The 24,328-nt window shown below is 34.6% G+C and overlaps 1 protein-coding gene across 2 annotated transcripts in view; it reads left to right on the plus strand.

Moving 5' to 3' along the window:
* Atrnl1 (attractin like 1) overlaps positions 1-24,328 on the plus strand; it is a 725,103-nt gene that overhangs the window by 313,714 nt on the left and 387,061 nt on the right. For both annotated transcript variants that reach the window (XM_058581325.1, XM_046450211.2), the window contains one exon: positions 3,313-3,374. In XM_058581325.1, coding sequence (XP_058437308.1) covers positions 3,313-3,374 — 62 coding nt within the window. The remainder of the gene's footprint in view (positions 1-3,312; positions 3,375-24,328) is intronic.

Below are 24,328 nucleotides of genomic sequence, written 5' to 3' on the forward strand. Positions count from 1 at the left end.
TTTTAAATGACATTTACCTTATTTTGACTTCCAAGTAATTAAAATTAACCTTTCCACTGTTCTCCAAACTAGTACTTAATAATTTATTTTTGAATATTTTATAGGTATCTCATATTTAACATATTCTAAACATGCTTTTCTTTCTTTATCTGTTAAGTCATATGGACCTTCTCTTGTTTTCTGCTTCTTATTAAGTAGAATGTCATCTGCCCAGTTGCTCAGAGCAAACCTAATTATTCCTTCTGAGTCCTCCCTTTCATTCATCTGTCATATCATATTTTTCAGCATGTCTTCTCTCTCTCTAGACTAGGTCCCTAACTACTTATTCTTTTGTCACCATGACTACTTCTGTTATGCAAATTATTATCACCTCATATCTAGAAAAATCAAATATCCTCCTGTCTTAGCTCCTCACTTTCCTTTACTATCTATGTCTTTCCTACCCAGTGTGATTTCCTCTTGATAAATCATGTAACTCCATACCTCAAAACCTTCAGAGGTTCCTATTGCTCTTATAATATGTCGCAAACTCTATATCATGGCCAGGGACTAGGGGATTATTTCCCATTGCCAATCCATATGTATTTGCACTTACTCTGTCCCCTGAGCTCTTGTGACTTCCCTTTAGTTGTTTAAAATATGTATAGCCTAAGCATCATCTTTATACTTTAGAAGCCTTTGCCAACATGTCTTAGTGATGGCTTTAAACATATTATTGGGATATGAGCTCATATGTCACCTCTGTAGTCCTGATCTAAATTAGCCACACAATTACTTCATCATATCACTTTGGTTTTTCCTTCAGAACACTTACTACTGTTGAAAATTATGATACCCACTTAACAAGTATACCTGGTTGTTTCTTTCTCCAGTTATTAGAAAGCAAGCTGCAGGAGAATAGAGACTTTATTTTATTTCTTTGAAATTAATTTTTGGTCTGCTTGATCAGATGAATTCCAAAAGAGATATACATCTTAAGAATTTCTTCTGTAACTTCGTGTCAAATTCTGTGTGTCCAGACATTGTATTTCTACTTATTTTGACTGTATTTTTGGTGCTTGTAGGTGTATTATTGTGAAACTTTTTTTTGCCTACTTTTTTTTTAGCCTAGGTATTGACTGAATTTCACTTCATTTTAAATATTTTGTTCTGTGTGTTTGTTGTTATTGTCTTTTTTAGTTTCTCAAATTTTATTATTTTAATATATACATTTCACAAACAAAAACCCTCTTAACATCATGCACAATTCCATAACAAAATGGTTCAACTTTATTAACATTTTTCAACTATTTACACTCTCTTCTATCAACAAAAGTGCACTTCAGTACAGCTTGACAAGATATACTTACCAACAATCTGTTTTGGGTTGATTTTGAAGTTGCTCATCAGTTATGTTTTCTTCCAATCTGGAATAACAATAAAGTAAACAGGACATGGAGATTAAATAGATTAGGCACCATCTTATTTTAGGAATCAAACACTGAAATAGAGCACTTTTTCCTCATCTCTTCCATAACCTCCAACTAAAATAGCTCAACAGGTGTTACCAGGAAACTAAATAGAAAAGCAAACTGGGGTTACCAGCCTAGGCATAGAACAGATTGCACTTAGTTTTGCACAACTAAATGAAAAATTTCAGCCAGTTAGTTTTTGTAGTCTAATAAGTTATGCATCAATCTGATAGTTTAGTGTTTTTTAAGTCTTTTATAATACTTTATATTTTAGATAAAATGTTTCACTGTTCTAGATAGATTTAGCACTGCAACCCAGAAAACAATTGATCTTCCTCATTTTAGAAAGCTATTTAATTTTCATGGTGTTATTACCTTGCATTGAAATCTGGGACAGATGTAGAGCTCATCTCTTTTGGTTTCAGGGATTAAAGTCCTCCTTTGTCACTTGTTCATTGTCTGAAATTGATTGTTTTATATATTTTCTTTATTTTTTAATTGTTTAAAGCAGGAGAGAAAAGTCATCTCTGTTAGTCTATTTTGAGAAAAATGGAAATTCTGTTACATATATAAAAGATTTTCATAAAAGATTATTATAAGAAAATGATATTCCCTAGAAGAATAGTCAATACCTTAATTGTTCAGCTTCAACTATGTGAAACAACTTATATTGACCACCTCATTTATACATAATATAAAAATGTAATAAAGTGTATTATACATATTTTATGCCATAAAAACATTTATAATATATATGTTTTTATGTATGCACATAAAACATATATACATATATATACACACATATATGTGTATATGTATAAATGTGTGTGTGTGTAAAATTATATATATATATATATATATATATATATATATATATTTATTTATTTATTTATTTATTTTTTTTTGGGTAGTGCTGCTGTGGATTGAGCCCAGGGCCTTGTGCATGCAAGGGAAGCCCTCTACCAACTGAGCTATATCCCCAGCCCTGCCATATATTCTTATACACATTAAATTTCTATTAATTCTATTTTTAATTCCGATTAATTATATATTTTATCCTCACATTATGTGATAGTTGCATTTATCATTACCATTACATATGGGAAAACTGAGATATGAGTAGATTACCTAGTTTTCTAAAATATACATGGCTAGTCAGTGAGCTATCTTTCAAAATTGGTTATTGTCTCTCTAGATGCGCCACTGTTGCCTAATACAGTCTATAATACCTCTTCAGGAGAAGTGTCACAGTGTAATCTCTATAATGTTAATTGAAATCAGGAACAGTTGTAGCTTTTTTGCTTATTTCACCTTTCACAATTATCTTTTGTTAATGTGATTTTAAAATTATATATTTTATACTTTGTTGGTGTGTAGCAAAATATTTGTATGTGAGTATGCCTTTTCCCTGGACAAGGGTATGGAGGGGAAAACCATTTTCTCAATTTCCTGTAATAAAGTTGAATTTTTGTTTCATTTCACAAGGAATTTTCAGTTACATTAATTGAAAATGTGATTATTACTAGATGTAGAAACTCATTTGCATATTTTAGTTAAGCATATTTAATCTGTCATAGCATTTTACATAGAACTGTTAGCTCACATTCTTGAAATAATTTTATAACAGTTTTAACCACTCAATGTCATAGACTATGCAAAGACTATCATTAGTAGTTGAATATATTAGGCATTCTAGATAAAATTTTAATGCCAGCATATTTTTGATTATTAATAAGGAGATCCAACTGTCTTAAAGACTTGGAAATATTGTATTTATAAATGCCATAAAACTTCACCTCAGGTTTTCAAGAAGAACTTGGATTCTGTAAGTTTCAAACTTTCTTTCGTTTTGATTTTTCAGATCGCATTCTCACAACACAATACAATCATGGATCTTGTGCAGTTTTTTGTCACGTTCTTCAGGTAATTTGCTTTTACTGACTGAATTTGTCAATCTGTTAGATAATTTATCAATTATCAAACTTTAAAATATATACTGTATTCTGAATAAGTATATAAATAAATCCTTACCATAGAGCAGGGGGAACATACTTCAAATATATACTTGTGCAGGATTATTTTAATGTTATACTACTAAATGGCTAATGGATTCCATGAAAATAGGATAACTTTGTGTTCCTGTCACATAAATAGTTAAATCATGCTTTAATTAATGAAATTAAGCATTTCAGGTACCACATGGATTATTTGCATTTACTAGAATTAAGTCAATTCATTTCTTTCTTAGGTAGTGTGCTAAAGCCTGTGATGAATAAGAAAAAGTATGTGTTTTCTGTCCTGAAGGAGTTTGTAACCCAGAGGTACTATAAATGATGCATAGAACGTCATTCTCCAGAACATGAATTATGTGAGGTATTAAGATAGGTTCATAAAAAAGGGTTCCATAATTAAACAGTTTTGGAAAATGCATATACTAAAATTAAAAATGGCTCTGTTGTTTGTTTTTCAACTGACATTACTTCTCAGAGCCCTTAATATGCCAACTTACAGTGCATCTTTTTGAAAGAGAGTGGTATTTTCAAGAATTTTTCATAAAATGAAAACTCTTTAGGGAACATTTATTTTCATTCCCAGCACTGGCTTAGGAGAGACTGAGTTTTAGCAGAAGAATATTCATGTTGTAAGATCTTAGAGGTGTTACTTTTGTAAACATTATTAGAGATGTGTGCAGCAAATTTTGATCCCTTAGATGCCTTTGTGCAAATTAGACAAGTGCTTCTCCTCTGGCAGACAAAGTCCCAAATCATGGCATACAACTTGAAAACTGAATGCAGTGTGAATTATGAATCCCACTCACCAACTTAGCTGGGCTCTCTTACAGTGTAAGGAACCTATACAACTAAATTTGTAAGTTAGGCACTTTCCTAAACACTGAATAATCATTCTCTTAGGGGTTGTTAGATTCCCATACAGATCTTGAATTCCTGTTACCTTCTCCACATGAGTCTGTAAATTTATTTTCTTTGAAAGGCCAGATAGTAAATATCTCAAGATTTGTGGTCTCTACAGCCTGTTGCATCTACACAAAGTTCTTCCTCTACTGCTTAAGCAGCCAGAGCCAGTATGGAAATGAGTGGGAGTGGTGGTGATCCAATAAAACTTTATTATAAAACATCTGGTGGGGCTGAATTTGGCCTGTGGAAATAATTTACCCAGCCATTGATCTAGCTTATGTCTGAGTACCGTTAATGACCAGAAACTCACCATCTCCTGTTATTGCATTTTCTATCATCAGATAACTAACTGTTCTTTATAATTGAGTGGAAATCTGTCTCTCTATAATATCTTATCTAATTCATCTATAGGGACCATACATAACATGTCTAATCTCTCATCTCCACTTACAGCCTTTGGATTTTTTAAATTCTTTTCTTCAATTTACATATTCCCTGTTCACATATCCATTTCTCTTACTAAAGTCTTTGTTGTGTTGGCCACTTTACTCTGAAAATAATGCTTGTCTGTGTCCCTTAAAATGATTAAATCTTTTTGTATTTAATATTTTTAACATATTTATTACTGATATGTGTCAAAAGTACATTTATTCTTTAAATGTTCCCTGAAAATGAAATGTGAGAAAACAAATGTAGTTGTGATTTATGATTTTATATTTCAAAATATATGAGTTTTAAGGCTATTAACAAAGATATACTGTATTTTTTTAGAAAGCACAAGAAGTTACAGTTATTTAATATATCAAAATGAAACTACTTTTTGATGCAGAATGTTGTGGATAAAAATATACACTTACCTGAAAAGTTCAGCTAAGTGTAAAAAATTCACAAAGTTGAATATATATGTAAATGATTTAAATGTTTAGGGTTTTATTTTTAAGCTTTTGTATTTGTGTGCTTATTTAAGTTCAGTGCCTCTTTTATTAAGCAAAAGAAGGCTGGTATTAATGTTTTCCATGCCTTAGAGATAATCCTATTTATTAGGTTGTCACCATGGGCAAAGTAAAATAAAATATTCTAATCATTGTGTGAGATCAAATATATTTGATGGGTTTTTTGTCATTTAAATTTCTTCCAGTAGTGAAATGTAAATTAGACAATTTAAAAATCATTTCATTGTTAAGAGAATAACATGGACAGAATATTTTTTTAAGTTTATTATTTATTTTTTAGAAGGCCACACGAGATTTAAACAGGTTAACATTCACAGATGCCTTTCAGTCAGGCCATCTTTGCTGCTATTGCTCTTTCTAAGCTGGTTTATGGGTAACAAAGACGAGTTAATGTGTCAGCTTTCAGTTTGGTCATCGTTCCATGGAATCAGTTCTCAGACTCTATGCCAGTGTTTTACCTCTGTACTGTCAGAGTTCTAGTGGTAAGCATCATTGGGCTGGTACTGGAGAGATCATTCACAGACATAGCCTGGCTCCAGTTTTAGTGTTTTATTCCATCTTCATTTGGTCACCTAGCTTCTCTTTTCACATATAGAATTAAAGGGGTTTTGTTGTTGGTTCTAGTGAGGGTGTGCAATATAATGTAACAAATAATTACAAAACTGATGAGAATTGTTTATCTTCAATAGCTTTTTAGTTGTATAAAATGGAAAAGTGCCTGAATCTGAAAAGTCTGAATTATTTACCTAAAAAAATAAATGGAAATATGGTAAATTTTCCATGGTGGCACTGTTTTTCACTATACCACTTAGTACTGTTGTGATTAGGAGGGGCAGTTTTAGAGATTGAGATTGGTTTTTCCCCACTGTGCTTCATCTAATTGTAAGAGCCATGAACATAATACAGTGATTACTCCAACTACTTTGTACATAAGTTCTAAATACACACTTAAGGACTGGGGAAATTATCACTGGATGGATTCACAGACACAGTTGGTCCACTGTGAGCAACCATCTGTTACTTGCTTCCCTCTACCACCCCACCCCCACTGCACCTTGACCCCCAACCCTAATAAGGTGCCATTATGACAATTTGAGTCCATGGGTATGTGTGTCACTTCTGATCTCATGTCTACTAATAGACAAAATGATTGTTTATTCCCCTTGCACCATTTATATAGCAATGTATATTATTGGATATATTCTCAAGTTTGTGGCATTAAGTCTCTTCAGGGATAATTTTATAAATTTTTCAAGACGTTTTAGTGTTTTTCCTTCAGATCCAGCCACCTGTTTAGTCAATGGATTCTGGATTTGAAAATTAAGTCTGAGAACTGAGCAGAGAATCATGACTTTCCATTGAAGCAACCACCTTCAACTTCCTGTTCCACCTTCCTTGCTTAATGGAAAACTAGACACCCAAAAGCACCATTGTTGGCTGACTACCTATTTCACCTCTCAAGAAACCATGCTTTATTAATCATCCCTACAATTCTTTGTGGACCAATCCCCTTGGCAGCACCTACATTCTTGTTAATTTAATTATGGTAATTATGGCTCCTGAGTCTGGCAGTTAAGCATTGACATCTGTCCTTTATTACTCTGGGCACCCATGTCCCTCACTTCATGGAAATTAACAAATCTATCCCTGTGACTGCCTTTCCTATTTTCAGCTCTAGTCTACAAAAGGAAGGCAACACTAAACTTCTTTATGATACTAGTATCCTTCTCATCAGTATATTCCTAATGATCTTGGTGAATGGTAAGGCCTCCAGGCCTTCATGAAGCTGAACTTCTCCATAGTCCTTTTGGCCTTATATAATATATCCCATTCCAGCATATTTCCTGTCTCTTGTTTTTTTTAATCCCTTTCTCTTCTATCTGCTGGGGCAACTCAGGTGTTTCACTTTCACTTTGTATTGGCCATTGACTTTTCCAGGCTTCTAATAGTCACTCCATAACAACTTTTTACCATTTTTTCTGTAATCCTCAATAGGTCATTTCATCTCTTGTGTTCCTGAAAATATGCACTAAAATCAATGAATTTTTGTTTATTCAATCTTATATTCTATCTCACTTGGTTAAATATCATACAAATGCAATGGCTCTTGCTAGTATAGCTGGCTAATTCTTGCAGCTGTTTCAAGTATACACTCTCTTTCTTCTTTTCTCAGGCTCAACTGGGTTATGTAGTGATTTAACCTTTCCCATTGCTCAGGCAGTCAGGAAAGGAAGTGGGGATAGCCTCTGAGGGAACAACTGTTGCCTCAGATTAAAAAGGGCTCTCAGTGTCTTCTAGCATGGCAAAATACTGGTTATTGCTAAGTTAGGGATCTGTAGAAACAACATCTTCAGAAGCATACATCCAAGATATTCCATATTTCACTGCCCATGGTCTTCCAAACCATGGCCCTTACCTTTATATGACAGAAATGCTTTGAGAATTCTGTCATCTCTTGGGCTCCACTGCTCTAACAGATCAGCTTGCTGATCATCCATGTTGGCTCCTTTGTCAGGAATAAGAACCTCATTTGAAGTTAAGAGACCCTATTTTGCAGGGGCTCAGTCCCTGGGAAACAGATGAGGTATCCTGGCAGGTAAAAGATGTAAGGTGCAGATGGGATAGTAGACATGCTTTATTTGGAGATAACTGCAGCCCCAAGTCCTCAGCCTTTATCCTCCAACCCCATGAGTCTTTCCATAGGTGTTTTTAATATGCAGGCCAGACACAAATGGCACATTGCCAACAGGTTGCATAAATGAGTGCTTGCTCACAAGAGAATATTTTATGGCCTTGAGTACATACGCTGAATTAGGGTGTTCATGACTTTGGCTACATACTAAAAGCATAGTCCGCTAGAAGCCTCTGTGAGGGAGCCTAACTATAACCATCTCGGGCCTGCCTTATAGACAGGTTTAATTGGTTTAGCTAATCATGTTTGTTAATGGCCTTCTCTCAGTTTCCCTATGAAAGTACCAATGCACAGTAATAAATCAATTATACTTTCTTTTGAAGGTGTTATCCCCATCTTTCAAATGCCTAAACTGTTCTGTGTACCCTAACATTTCCTTCATAAGGACATTTTCTCAGGTAACCACTGTTGAAATTTTTGACAAGTTAACCCTTCTTCAAGGGACTATCTTTGCCCCACCTAGGAACATGGATGCTATTCTTTTAGCCTCCCAAGCAATGAGTGAGTCAGTTTCAAATCCCCATCTTCTATTTATTCAGACAATTCCTCAGAGAAGCAGACTCTCAGATGGGATTAGATAAGCAGTAAATAAATTAGAGAAACCTCTTGTGAGGGAAAATTGGAAGGGAGTCTAAGAAATGGTGGAAGAACTTTCAGGTCACAATGCCGACACATTTGTGAAGGAGAAAAGAAAGACAGGGAAGTTGAATGAAAGAACCCAAGAGTACAGGGTGCACTAATAAAGTTCACCAAGACCAATGTGTGTCCTTGAACTAAATTACAAGAAAGACTTTTGTTTTCCAGGAATGGGGCTACATTGATATCTCTACCGTGCTGAATGACTAAGAACAGCCTTTGGGGAGAGTGGCCTCAGCATGAATAATACAGTGATCAGTTTAAGAGGGCAGAAGCTGTACACACTGATCAACTATGCTCTCTGCAGTTAGGGATCAGAAAGAGCACATTTTAAAAACATTTTAATGGTTGGCCCAATAAAGGTATTTGTTGCTCAAAAATTGGTAGAACTGACCTGTACAAGTATATGCATTCGAAGCCAGTCTCAGAAAAATCATAAGTTAAAGTTTTCTCTCATATGTGGAAGCTATACCAAAATAAGGGAAAGAAAGAGGGGAAGATTGGATATCTTAAAGACAGTAGGAAGATAGAATAGAAAGAGGTGCAGAAGGAGGGAGGATTGAACAGAAGGGGGAGGAAATGCAGAACCAATTTTAAAAAGTCATGCTTTGTGCATATATAAGTATAAAACAGGCAATTTCAACCTTTATGTATAAGAAGAAAGAACCAATCGAAAGTCAATAAATAGATGAGGGAAAAGAAGATAAATAGAGTAGAGGAAGGAGAATGGCAGGGAGGGAGAATGGGAGGAAAAGGGAGAGAAAGTGAACTGAAATCAAATTCCATGCATGTACTAATGTGTTGGTATGAATCAAACTACTATGTGTAACTGTAATGCTCTAATAAAAAATAGTAAAAAAAAGACTACATACATACATGCATTTGTTAAGGCTTTTAATTTTTTAATATTATTTTATGGGTAGATTTTTGAATTGTTACATTCATTAATATTTATGAGTCCTCACTGGTTTTGGTTTTTCTAGACATAGTTGGTAATTGCTTTAGGAAATTGTCTATTTTATTTTTCAAATTTATTGACACACTTTTTTCCAATAACATTCTAAAATTTCTCCTGTATTAGAATTATGCTTCCAATTCTAATGTAATTTTTCATATTTTTTCCTATTTTGTTTTTTTTTTTTTTTCTTGATCAACTGTGCAAGAGCTTTGGAAGTTTTGGGAATCACATCACAAGCCATTGTGTTATTGTTTTCTAATTAACTATTTTCTTTTATTTCTACTTTTTGGAGTTTATTACTTATTTTTTCTAACTTCTTTATTTGATATTATAATCCTTTCTAGCTCATTGATTTCTAGTAGTTTGCTTCTAATACACACATTTATGGCTACTGAGTTTTTCTTGTTGTTGTTGCTAATTCTGCTTCATCTGCACGCCAAGAACTTCAATATATGTAGTATGCTGGGCTCAAAGGATGATTTAGAAATTGTTCCTTTCTCTCAGATTTTTAGGAAAAGCTGAGAAGGATTGGTGTTAGTTCTTTAAATGTTTGGTAAGATTTACCAATAAAGCCATCAGATCTTGGGCTTTTCTTTCTTGTGAAATTTTTGATTGCCAATTCAATCTCCTTACTATTTATAGATCTATTCAGTTTTTCTAGTTCTTCAGGATTCAGTCTAGGGTTGTTTTGTTACTTTAGAAATCTGTTCATCTAAGTTATCTAGTTTGTGGCACCATTAGTACTTTCTTAAAATAACTTTTTATTTCTGTAGAATCAGAAATAATCTCCTTACTTTCTGATTTTAGTAGTTTGAGTTTTCTCTCTTTTTTTCTTTAGCAATCTAGGTAATTTGTCTATTTTGTTTGCAGAACTAACTATTGGCATTATTGATTTTTTCCTAATTTTTTCTCTTTTGTATGTCAGTTACCTCTGTTCTAAACTTTATTATTTACCTTTATGTGTCCACTAGTTTTGCATTTAATTTATCTGTTCTTCTAGCTCTTTATATCACAAAGTTAGGTTATGGTTTGAAATTTCTTCTTTTTGATGTATGCCTTTATAACTATAAATATTCCTTTCTCTACTGCTTTTACTGTCTGCTATATGTTTTGGAGTTCTGTTTTCACTTTCATTTTTCTCTAAGAATTTTTAATTTCTCTTTTTATTTCTTCTTTGATTCACTGGATGTTTAAGAGTATATGATTTAATTTTTATATTTTTTGAATTTTCTACTTTTCCCTCTGTTGTTGATTTCTACTTTCATTTTGAGGTTTCTTTATCCCAATAAGTAATTTGCCTTAAAGTATATTTGATTTGAAATAAATGTAGATATAGATGTACAATGTCTTTATTTACTTATTTTTATGTGATGCTGGGGTGCCTCACATGTGCTAGGCAAGTGTTCTACCACTGAGCCATGACTCCAGCCCCCTCAACATTTTTTATTTTGAATTTTCAATGAATTTCTTTTACATCATAAATGTTTGAATATTGTTGTTTTTGTTTTAATTATTGAAGAACCTCTGAATTTTTAGTGATGGGGAAATGAAAATTTAGTGAATTTCTGTTATTTTGATTGTTGCTTATATTGTAATTTATCTATCTTAACTTTCATTTTTAAAATGCTTTCTCAAATCATATTTTTTCTTCTCCTGTGCTTTCCATTAAATTGAATGTGTTTCTTATATTTCTTATCTTTTTTATTCTAGCAGTTTAGAACTTATACAATTTTTAATTTAACAATCACTATTAATTTTAACAAGCATACCAATACTAATGTTAATCAGTATCTCCTTTCTTCCTGGATTGTATAGGAGTCCAAGGAAACTGAAACTTTCAGTTTTACATATCATTGTCTCATTTATAAATGTGCTTTCTGATTTTAATTTTTAAACAGCTTTTTAAAAATACAAGTATAATATAGTTCAGCCATTTAAAATGCATGATTTGATTGTTCTGTAACAATCATCAAAATCATTTTTATGTATTTTCATTGCTCCAAGAAGAAACCAAATGCCTATTAGTAGTCACTCCCCTTCCCTCCCACAAACCTCAGTTACGGACAATATATAATCTACTTCTGTATATACATTTGCTTATTATTGACATTTCATATAAATGGAATCATATAGCATATATTCCTTTGCGATTGGCTTTTTTCATTTAGCATATAGTTTTCAAGGCTTATCCATAATGTAGTATGGATCTGTACTTTATTTCATTTTATTGCTGAATAATATTTTATTTTGTGATATAATACATTTTACTTCTCCACTTATCACTTGGTGGATATTTGGGTTACTTCCTTTGGCTGTTGTAAATAATGATACTATGAACATTTGCATATAAAATTTTATATAGAAATGTTTTTATTCCTGTTGAGTTTATAAGTAGGAACAGAATTGTTGATCATTGTTGTCATTTTAAGAAATTGCCAAACCTTTTTCTATAGATGTGTTATGTTCACTCTCACCAGTAAGGAAAAGACTGCCAGTCTCTTTATCTTTACAACTCTTGTTAATAACTGTTTCTTTTTAAAATCATGGCCATCTTAGTAACTACAAAGGGAAAGAGAGATGAACTTATTGGAGGAATTAAAAAGAAATGGTTTAGGTAGAAGTTGGGGAATACAGAAGCAAAATAAACAGTATGAGGTAAGCAGTCAGCTATGACTATGGAAATGCATGTGCCAATAGGAAGAATAATGCCAAATTAATACAGTGATCAAGTTATGGGGGAAATGAGACATTTAATCATGTTGTACATAGGATATTTTAAAAGAGAAAAAAGAAGAAATGTAAGTCCCTAGTGGAAAAGAAGTAAACCTAAGTCATTAATAAGAAATATCTCTACATTGAAGGAATATTTGGCCTAAAGATTTCTTTTAAATATGGTGCAAAGAAAAAGATCAATATAAAGGATGAAAAATAAATAAGAGTCCTGTTTTTCAGAAACGAGCTTATGATGATGGATAAATTATTGGAAATGAGACCTGAAGGTACAGATTTAACTAAGTAGAAGTAATAATGACTTACTGTATTAACTGTTTAATTTTTCTGTGGCTTTGTTACAAAAGAAACTAGATGTTTATTTCCCAATTGCTCTTGTAAATCACAGTATTCAGTGTGGTAGGAAAAAACTAGTGACAATCCAAAGTTTATTGCCATTTAGCTTTACCAGTGTTCCACATCTAATTTACAGTGCTGAGGTTTGGACATTAGAGGCAGAAACAGACTTTTCTCGGAGTCCTGTCAGTAAGTTGCACTTAGAGGTGAAAAAAATGTGGTGTAGCACCTCCAAGCTAACTTGTCCCAACTTAAGCTAACTGTCTTGGCAGACAGCCTCTCCTTTCTAGTATTCTCTAGCTCAGTTATAGTATCAGTACTTACTTAACTTCAGTACTGGAGAAGTAGCTAGGTACTCTACTCTCCTGAGTATCCTACAAACCCTAATCCTACCTTCTTTTATCAATATTATATTTAAAACAGCCAAAGTGATTTTTTTTTAAACTAACCTAAGTAACACTGCAGTTTCAAACTTCCTTTCACATTTATAGTTCACATTATGGCTTCAGGTTTTTACATAACTTGGTCTAATTATCTGTCCCATCTCAAATTATTATCTTTATATTTGAAAAATTCACATTTCTTTTTGTGTGGGAGGGTGGGTGGGGGTTCTGTATTATTGCTTGTTTGTTTTCTTTCCTTTTTTTGTTTCCATATTTGTTTTAACTTTACTGTGAAGCATTTCTTAATTTTTGTGCAGTAAAATTCACTTTTTTGGTATAGTCATATGATTATTTTGTAATCACCTGTTATTCAGGGCTACAAGGACTGGTAGATGAGGGGATTAGGAAAATGACAAACAGAAATAAAAGTAGAGAAAAAGCAGGGGTTGGTGGTTCAGCCTGCCTTTGATGGAGGAAGACTGACCACAAGCAAGTTCAGCACATTTTTATATAGCTTTAAACATCAAAAGGTTTTCTTGTGTGTTTTCTGCAAGATAAACAGAGCTGAAGTTGAGGGTAATACAGCTAAATTAGGACTTATCAGCTTGCACTTTAACTCTACCTCTAGGCAGCAGACACTTGAACCCCAGGCCATGAACTAATAAATTCTGAGGCTGGCACAGCATCTCCTTTGAGCAGGGCAGGCAATCTTTGATTGGATGCCTTTGCACCTGAGAAATTCCCATGGGAGTTGTCGCCTCTGTCTTGGTGCAGTTCAAAAAGTTCCATGATTCATTCACAGCTCCTGACAATCAACAGCTCTACTAGGATACAGAATTCCACAACTCCAAAGAACATTGTTATAGGACCTCTTCATGTAGTCTGACTCTTTCTATATACCCCAAAATTGACCTGTTTGCTGTCTCTTGCCTTTTCTAGAATGTAATTAAATTGGCTCTTTCCCTTAACACACTGCATTTGAGATTCATCCAAGTTGTTTTTTTTGGTCTTGTTTTGGTTTTGTATAAACAGCCTATTTCATTTCATCACTACATAGTGGTTTTTCCAGTTTATTTGTTCACTTGTTGAGAGATTAAGCAATATGGATTGTCACACCTTTTGCATTCTAAATAATGCTACCATGAAGAAAACACATATATTTGTATAGGTTTTATGCAAATATAAGTTTTCCTTTCTCCAGTTAAATACCTGGAAGTAGGATTGATTACTGGTTCATATTTGCCAAAGTATCATTTCACATAGACACTAGCAGAGCATGTGGTACCTCACCAGTGTTTGGTTCTATCATATTTTTTATTTTAGTCATTGTGATAAATGTGTGATGGTATATTGTGATTTTAATTTTAATTTACCCAATGTCTAATGATGCTGAATTTCTTTTCACATACTTAGTAGCTATAATTCTGCCTTCTCTGAAGAAGTGTTTTTCAAATCTTCTTTCCATCTTTCCTTTACCTTTTATTGAGTTTTAAATGCTTTTTTTAAAATATTCTGGATGTATTTCTTCTATTATATAAAATATTTTCACATAATCTTTGAATTGTATTTTCATTCACATAATGTATCTTTCATAGAGAAAAAAGTTTTGATTTTTTAATAAATACAACTTAATTAAATCCTTAGACCTAAGGATTCTTTGCCCAACTCAGGTTGGGATTTAACCCACCCAGAGCCTTGGGCATGTTAGGCAAGCACTCTAACACTGACCTACATCCCAAGTCCAGGATTTATATTTTTGTGTTATGCTTAGGTCTGGCATTCATTTTGCTTTTTTCTTATTGTTGTTTATGACAGAGATGTAATACAGGTTCATTATTTTTCATGTGGATGTTCACTTGTTGCAGCATGATCTGTTGGAAACACTGGCCTCTCTCCTTTGATATGCCTTCACAGCACTCTCAAAAATCAGTTTATCATGCATAGAGTTCTAGTCTCAGGAAATAGTGTGTAAAACACATGTCTCTCTCCCATTGAAGTCATCTATAAATCCTGGACAAAAATGCTTAGGTAGCTATTTGGTATTTGGTATCAGCAGGCAGATCAGGGAAAGACACCAGAATTTTAAATAAAACTGAACTATTTGGAAGTTTGCCACTTTTCCCCCCTTTAGTATTTTCTGATTAGAATGCAATGCAGTCTAAAACTTGAAACGGGCTACTGTGCTGTACACAGGGAAAAATCCTCTATTTCTAACTCCTAGAAAAGGGAACTCTTCAAGCAGAAGCATTTGGGGAGACCCCTGACTCCAGTTCTTTTCTCTTTTTCCTCAATCCACTTAACACCTCTTCCAGGCAGTCTCACAATAAGAACATTGGCAGTAGCAAAAGTGGCTGAGAATCAGAAATTTTAAAAGCCCAAATTCAAAGGGACTGCACCTTTTCTCTATGTATCGTGAACTATGGTTTTATAGAGGGTCAAATAAACCCCATTGCTTTCTCTCTTCTTTGTCTTCCCAACATGGAACTTGGTACAATTATGGAAGTGGACTGTTTCTAGTCAAAGGATGGAAGAGTGGAGGCTAGGAAACAGAAAGGACCAGGGAGATAACAGAGAGAAAAATCATCCCATAAAGTTGTCTTTGAAATCTTAGGTTGATCCCTGAGCTTCCTGTGTGAAGATCTGATTCTAATAATCTAAACAACGAAGTTGAGAACTGAACCTAAAAGGTATAATTGCACTCTTGCCTTAGACTGACTTGCTATAGAGACAGTCCTGCAAAAGCTTCCAATATATGGCAGCCACTGCCCATAGATGGCTAAAATAAAATCTCTGTATAGAGAACATCAACATTATCTAGAGAATATAAATAAAACCTCAGTCCCTCTGTAAAGTCAATGAAGCACAAGAGAGGTGGATTAAAGGGAACATTCTTAAATTTTATTTCCAAGTCAAGGACTGCCTATCAGTGTTTATTGCTTTTTATAAAACTTTATCAGGGACTGGGTCTATTAGCTATGCATATGGAAAAATTGACATTTCACCCCTGCCTCATATTGAACACAAAAATAAATTCTAGAAGAAAAAGAAAAATAATGAAGCATTTAGAAGATAATGTAGGAATTCCTCTTCAACTTAGGATAGGAAAATTTTTCTTAAACAGGAGCATAAAGTACTATCATAAAATTAAACTACAGAAAAACTAAAAATTTTTGTTATTTGGAGACACCATTGACATGAAAATTCAAGCCAAACAATGGTATAAACTATTTCCAACCTATATAAAGGGAAAAAGCCTTATATTCATATTGTATAACATATATAAATCAATGAAATAGTCTACAAATGGAAATAGTCTCCACTCTTAAGTGGCAACAGACTGATGATATACTTTACAAAAAAGGATATACAAGAGGCCAACAAAATATGGAAATGTGCTCAATTTTATCAGGGAATTAAAATTAATATTACAGTGTAATATTACTCTATACCTACTACAGTGACTGAAAACAAAAACAAAAACAAAAACACAATACCAAATTCTGGAGAGGATATGGAACCAACAACACTTCTGGCACACTAGGACTCCCTGGAACATCTTTGAAATCCATTTGACATTATGCTCTAAAGTTGAATTTACACATAATCTGTGGCCTAGCTATTTTATTCTACTAAAAGTCATTTGATGTATATTTAAAGTAATATGTCTTATGAAGCCAAAACCTGGTAGTATCCAAATATCCAAAAATAGTAGAATGGAAAAATATAGCTAAATAATAGGATAATATGGAGCAATGAAGAAGAACAGGTGAATGCTAAAGGAACAAGGATAATACCAACATAAAATTGAATGAAAGTTGCAGAAATAAAAGGATAAATATTATAGGATTCCATTTGTAGAATGTTCATAAATAGGCAAAACTAACATGTTAACCTGTTAACCAAATATGGTAGTTCCATTTGAGAAGAAAAGAAGAGTTGGTTTCTATTTCTTTATGGGGAAGGTTGTTTCTGGGTGTATTACCTTTGTGATAATTCATTATATGTGCACTTAAATTTCTCTGTGTTTTATGCATTAATGTTTTAAGGAAGATTTGAAAATGATCATATACTACTATTAAACTTTTAGTAAGGGAATTTTACAGTGAATACTTGTAACATCAAAAACAAGTTTTTGATGGACTTTGGAAACAAGCAGGAGTGTCCATACTCATATCAAATAAAATAGATTTCAAGCCAAAGTTAATCAAAAGGGATAAAGAGGGACACTACATACTGCTCAAGGGAACCATACACCAACAAGACATAACAATCATAAATATATATGCCCTGAACAATGATGCAGCTATGTTCATCAAACAAACTCTTCTCAAGTTCAAGAGTCTAATAGACCACCATACAATAATTATGGGAGACTTCAACACACCTCTCTCACCACTGGACAGATCTTCCAAACAAAAGTTGAATAAGGAAACTATAGAACTCAATAACACAATTAATAACCTAGACTTAATTGACATATATAGAATATACCACCCAACATCAAGCAGTTACACTTTTTTCTCAGCAGCACATGGATCCTTCTCAAAAAATAGATCATATATTATGTCACAGGTCAACTCTTAGACAATATAAAGGAGTAGAGATAATACCATGCATCTTATCTGATCATAATGGAATGAAACTGAAAATCAACGATAAAAGAAGGAAGGAAAAATCATGCATCACTTGGAGAATGAACAATAGGTTACTGAATGATCAATGGGTTATAGAAGACATCAAGGAGGAAATTAAAAAATTCTTAGAGATAAATGAAAACACAGACACAACATATTGGAATCTATGGGACACATTGAAAGCAGTTCTAAGAGGAAAATTCATTGCTTGGAGTTTATTCCTTAAAAAAAGAAAAAAACAACAAATAAATGATCTCATACTTCATCTCAAAATCCTAGAAAAAGAAGAGCAAAACAACAGCAAAAGAAGTAGAAGGCAAGAAATAATTAAAATCAGAGCTGAAATTAATGAAATCGAAACAAAAGAAACAATTGAAAAAATTGACAAAACTAAAAGTTGGTTCTTTGAAAAAATAAATAAAATCAACAGACCCTTAGCCGTGCTAACGAAGAGAAGAAGAGAGACAACTCAAATTACTAGCATACGGGATGAAAAAGGCAATATCACAACAGACACTTCAGAAATACAGAAGATAATCAGAAATTATTTTGAATCCTTATACTCCAATAAATTAGAAGATAATGAAGGCATCGATAAATTTCTTAAGTCATATGATCTGCCCAGATTGAGTCAGGAGGATATAGACAACCTAAACAGACCAATATCAATTGAGGAAATAGAAGAAACCATCAAAAGACTACCAACTAAGAAAAGCCCAGGACCGGATGGGTATACAGCAGAGTTTTACAAAACCTTTAAAGAGGAACTAATACCAATACTTTTCAAGCTACTTCGGGAAATAGAAAAGGAGGGAGAACTTCCAAATTCATTCTATGAGGCCAACATCACCCTGATACCTAAACCAGACAAAGACACTTCAAAGAAAGAAAACTACAGACCAATATCTCTAATGAACCTAGATGCAAAAATCCTCAATAAAATTCTGGCGAATCAGATACAAAAACATATCAAAAAAATTGTGCACCATGATCAAGTAGGATTCATCCCTGGGATGCAAGGCTGGTTCAATATACGGAAATCAATAAATGTTATTCACCACATCAATAGACTTAAAAATAAGAACCATATGATCATCTCGATAGATGCGGAAAAAGCATTCGACAAAGTACAGCATCCCTTTATGTTCAAAACTCTAGAAAAACTAGGGATAACAGGAACATACCTCAATATTGTAAAAGCAATCTATGCTAAGCCTCAGGCTAGCATCATTCTGAATGGAGAAGAATTGAAGGCATTCCCTCTAAAATATGGAACAAGACAGGAATGCCCTCTCTCACCACTTCTGTTCAACATAATTCTCGAAACACTGGCCAGAGCAATTAGACAGACGAAAGAAATTAAAGGCATAAAAATAGGAAAAGAAGAACTTAAATTATCACTATTTGCAGGTGACATGATTCTATACCTAGCAGACCCAAAAGGGTGTACAAGAAACTATTAGAGCTAATAAATGAATTCAGCAAAGTGGCAGGATATAAAATCAACACGCATAAATCAAAGGCATTCCTGTATATCAGCGACAAATCCTCTGAAATGGAAATGAGGACAACCACTCCATTCACAATATCCTCAAAAAAAAAAATAAAATACTTGGGAATCAACCTAACAAAAGAGGTGAAAGACTTATACAATGAAAACTACAGAACCCTAAAGAGAGAAATAGAAGATCTTAGAAGATGGAAAAATATACCCTGTTCATGGATAGGCAGAACTAACATCATCAAAATGGCGATATTACCAAAAGTTCTCTATAGGTTTAATGCAATGCCAATCAAAATCCCAATGGCATTTCTTGTAGAAATAGAGAAAGCAATCATGAAATTCATATGGAAAAATAAAAGACCCAGAATAGCAAAAACAATACTAAGCAGGAAGTGTGAATCAGGCGGTATAGCAATACCACACTTCAAACTATACTACAGAGCAATAGTCACAAAAACAGCATGGTACTGGTACCAAAACAGGCGGGTGAACCAATGGTACAGAATAGAGGACACAGAAACCAATCCACAAAACTACAACTATCTTATATTTGATAAAGGGGCTGAAAGCATGCAATGGAGGAAGGATAACATCTTCAACAAATGGTGCTGGGAAAACTGGAAATTCATATGCAACAAAATGAAACTGAATCCCTTTCTCTCGCCATGCACAAAAGTTAATTCAAAATGGATCGAGGAGCTTGATATCAAATCAGAGACACGCCGTCTGATAGAAGAAAAAATTGGCTACGATCTACATACGGTGGGGTCGGGCTCCAAATTCCTCAATAGGACACCCATAGCACAAAAGTTAATAACTAGAATGAACAAATGGGACTTACTCAAACTAAAAAGTTTTTTCTCAGCAAAAGAAACAATAAGAGAGGTAAATAGGGAGCCTACATCCTGGGAACAAATCTTTCTCCTCACACTTCAGATAGAGCCCTAATATCCAGAGTATACAAAGAACTCAAAAAATTAGACAATAAGATAACAAATAACCCAATCAACAAATGGGCCAAGGACCTGAACAGACACTTCTCAGAGGAGGACATACAATCAATCAACAAGTACATGAAAAAATGCTCACCATCTCTAGCAGTCAGAGAAATGCAAATCAAAAGCACCCTAAGATACCATCTCACTCCAGTAAGATTGGCAGCCATTATGAAGTCAAACAACAACAAGTGCTGGCGAGGATGTGGGGAAAAGGGTACACTTGTACATTGCTGGTGGGACTGCAGATTGGTGCAGCCAATTTGGAAAGCAGTATGGAGATTTCTTGGAAAGCTGGGAATGGAACCACCATTTGACCCAGCTATTCCCCTTCTTGGTCTATTCCCTAAAGACCTAAAAAGAGCATGCTACAGGGACACTGCTACATCGATGTTCATAGCAGCACAGTTCACAATAGCAAGACTGTGGAACCAACCTAGATGCCCTTCAATAGACGAATGGATAAAAAAAATGTGGCATTTATACACAATGGAGTATTACTCTGCATTAAAAAATGACAAAATCATAGAATTTGCAGGGAAATGGATGGCATTAGTGCAGATTATGCTAAGTGAAGCTAGCCAGTCCCTAAAAAACAAATGCCAAATGTCTTCTTTGATATAAGGAGAGTAACTAAGAACAGAGTAGGGACGAAGAACATGAGAAGAAGATTAACATTAAACTGGGATGAGAGGTGGGAGGGAAAGGGAGATAGAAGGGAATTTGCATGGAAATGGAAGGAGACCCTCAGGGTTATACAAAATTACATACAAGAGGAAGTGAGGGGAAAGGGGAAAATAATACAAGGGGGAGAAATGAATGACAGTATAGGGGGTAGAGAGAGAAGAGGGGAGGGGAGGGGAGGGGGGATAGTAGAGGATAGGAAAGGCAGCAGACTACAACAGACACTAGTATGGCAATATGTAAATCAATGGATGTGTAACTGATGTGATTCTGCAATCTGTGTACGGGGTAAAAATGGGAGTTCATAACCCACTTGAATCAAAGTGTGAAATATGATAGATCAAGAACTATGTAATGTTTTGAACAACCAACAATAAAAAATTTAAAAAAAATTATAAAAAAAAACCCAAGTTTTTGTGTTTCAAAAAATATTGTATATAGGAAGGACCACTATGTTGTCTTTGGACACTTTTTATTGAAAAACTGAAATAATAAGATATAGTCCATGTAGTGTATCAGTAACAGGAGGAGTCAAGAAGGAAGATTTTCCTTACTATATATTTTTAATCTTTCTAATTCCATCTTAGGCAAGAGGCTTGAGAATACCCCATTGTTTTGGAAAGTATGTCAAGAAAGGATGGAAGACTTTCAGTTTGGGGAAGATTAATTTAGGTACATTTTCCCATGAATTTTATATAAATGATATCTCTAGTGGATTTTATGGCTTCTTTCCAAGCCTTCATTTAACTTCTTCCATATGGCTGTGTAGAAGCCATTCAATTGGACTGAAATTGATCACTTACCACTTCACGCATAGGCTAAAGCCAGTCGGTACATCTTTAATGATTGATGAGGAGTGAGCATGTGTTTAGTGTGAGATATGGGTCGTGGAACTGCAGCATTCATTTTGGGTGCTAGGAGAAAAAAGCCTGAGAATAAAGCTAATACCCTGCAGATTGTATAGTCCATACCATCTGAGAGAAATATAGTTAGGGCCCTGATCAGATCAAATCTTATTCTTCCTTTGGAGGACCTTAGTCTGCCATAATAAAACACCATAGACTAGTTGAGTTAAATGATAGAAATTTAATCTCTATTCATTCTGGAGGCTGCAAAGTCCAAGACCAGGTGCCAACATGGTTGGTTTTGGTGAGTACCCTCTTCTTGTCTTGAAAATGGCTGCTTTCTCACTGTGTGTTCTCCTGGCATAGGATTGACAAGTGTTTGCCTACTTCCTTGTTTTGTTTTTTCGTGAAGCAAGTATTCTTAATACTAGTTTTTTATGTTAATTTTTTAAAAGAACCATAATTTTTTGCAATATAGTTTCTTAGAAATCAAGAACATTTATAAAGTATAACTGATGAAATAATAATGCCAATGAAGCTTTCAGTGTCAGAAAAAATGGTATTGTTCAAATCACCTAAAGTACCAATTCTATTCACTTAGCAAGTTTATTGACAACTACCATACACTATGCACTGAGATATATTTTACTGAGTTTTATGTATCTATGGGAATTTATTAGAATATGTTTTAGAAAGTTATTTTTTAAACTGTTATTGATTGATAAGCCATCACGAAGCTCTCTCTCAACTTTCACTGCTGACCTAAGAGGAGTTAGCATAGAAAGCATTTTTTGAAACAAAAGTATCTACTTTTCTCAAGAAAGCAAAATTATTGAAGACTGCATATTTTATGGTATCCTGAATTATTGTAAAAGTGATACTTTCCACCTTAGTCATACAATGTAGATTAGAAAGAATTTAAACTCCTCATAAAGAAATTCATTGTCTTGGAGAATTCAAGATGTCAAGCCAGAAGGAGGCAGCATTCTGTGTCATTCCATGACCTGTGTCTCAACTAGTGGTAATACTGCTTCTCTGAAAGTGATAGAGGACCCCTATACAGCTGCTCTCACGAAGAAATCACTAGCACTGTACCCCAGTGTAGGGCTCCGGGCCTCAGCATTTGAGCAGGACTCCTGGCTCCAGACCCCAACTCCTAAAGTTCTAGTCCAAGCAGGGCTTGTGAAGGCCTCAGCAGGATCACCTATCAGCACTGCTGCTGAACTCCCAGATGCAGTTCCGCTCCCATGCAGGACACTCAGCTTCTACCTATCCACAGGAACTCTGGCCACTACTCCCCTGTGGACATCCATCTACCAACAAGGGGCTCCCCCAGTCACTTCATCTTGCCACTGCCATAGTCCCCTTCGTGGTAATCTGCCTGCACCTGTGGACATCTCACAGGCTCTGAAGAGACCCAAAGCCATAGTACTGAACGTCACAGAGCTCATCTCTGAACACATTGGACAACACCATCACCTGGCTCCCCCAACTTCAACTGACACCCCCATCACTGGATACAGACGCCTGTATCTTGGCTTACCTTCCTCGCCATATTTGGTGAGGACAGCTCCAGATTAGAACTCCAGCTGGCCAGGTACAGGGTTTCCAACTCCCTTTTCTGCCCAGCAGCGATAACCCGGCACAGTAACCGTGCAACAGAAAACAGCTCTGAGTGGGACCTGTGCACAGTGCAACCTGGGCGCCACCCATGGGAGGGCTGATAAGAGAGGTCCCTCAATTGGATACTGCTAAGGGAGAGGAGATGGTGCAAAAGTGTGGAGACTAACAGAAACCAGGAACTGGGTTTGGGCGCTCAAGTCATATGAGTGGACCCAAAAAGAGACCCTTGAGGTGCAGTCTCCCTGCAGAGACTGGCGGGTGCCACACCTCACTTCCAGGTGCCCTGCATCAGGACCAGCCGCCCCACCCTGGTTACCTTCACCATCCTGAGGGCAGAGACACCAGCTTACAACAGACAACCCCACCTATTGAATGAGAAGGGAAGTAGGAAAGATACTGATCTCGAAAACTATGAACAATTCTGTTTTTTTCCTTCGAGACTTTTTTTTCCATTTTTCTTTTTTTTTCTCCTCCTCTATCCTTCTGCCCTCACATCCCCAACATATGTGAAACCAAGTACTTTGCATGAATTAGGATTTTGAGGACTAGACATTTGAATAATACACTATAGGTGTGTTGTATATGCCTTTTGTTTCTTTCTTTTTTTTACTTTTCCCCTCCAATTTTTAACTATTTTAACATCCTTTATTTTTCTAAATACATATATGTGTTTTTTTCATGTACTATACTTCCTTCCCATGCACTTGTCTACTCAAAACTACTACTTTAAAAAAAATTTTAATTGTTAGATGGACATAATATCTTTATTTATTTTTATGTGGTCCTGAGGATCAAACCCAGTGCCTCACACATGCCAGGCAAGTGTTCTGCCACTGAGCCACAACTCCAGCCCCCAAGACTACTTCTTTTCTATTCTCTTGCTATCAACCTTCTTTGTAAGATTTCTTTCACACTTTTTAAGATATATTAACTCTATATTCTCACATCCTACCTCCTCAGCATATTATCCTACACCTCACCCTCAGATC

Source organism: Marmota monax, unplaced genomic scaffold (genome assembly GCF_021218885.2).
Source record: "Marmota monax isolate L192 unplaced genomic scaffold, Marmota_monax_Labrador192_F-V1.1 WCK01_AAM20220418_F8-fsc00004, whole genome shotgun sequence".
NCBI classification, from domain to species: domain Eukaryota; kingdom Metazoa; phylum Chordata; class Mammalia; order Rodentia; family Sciuridae; genus Marmota; species Marmota monax.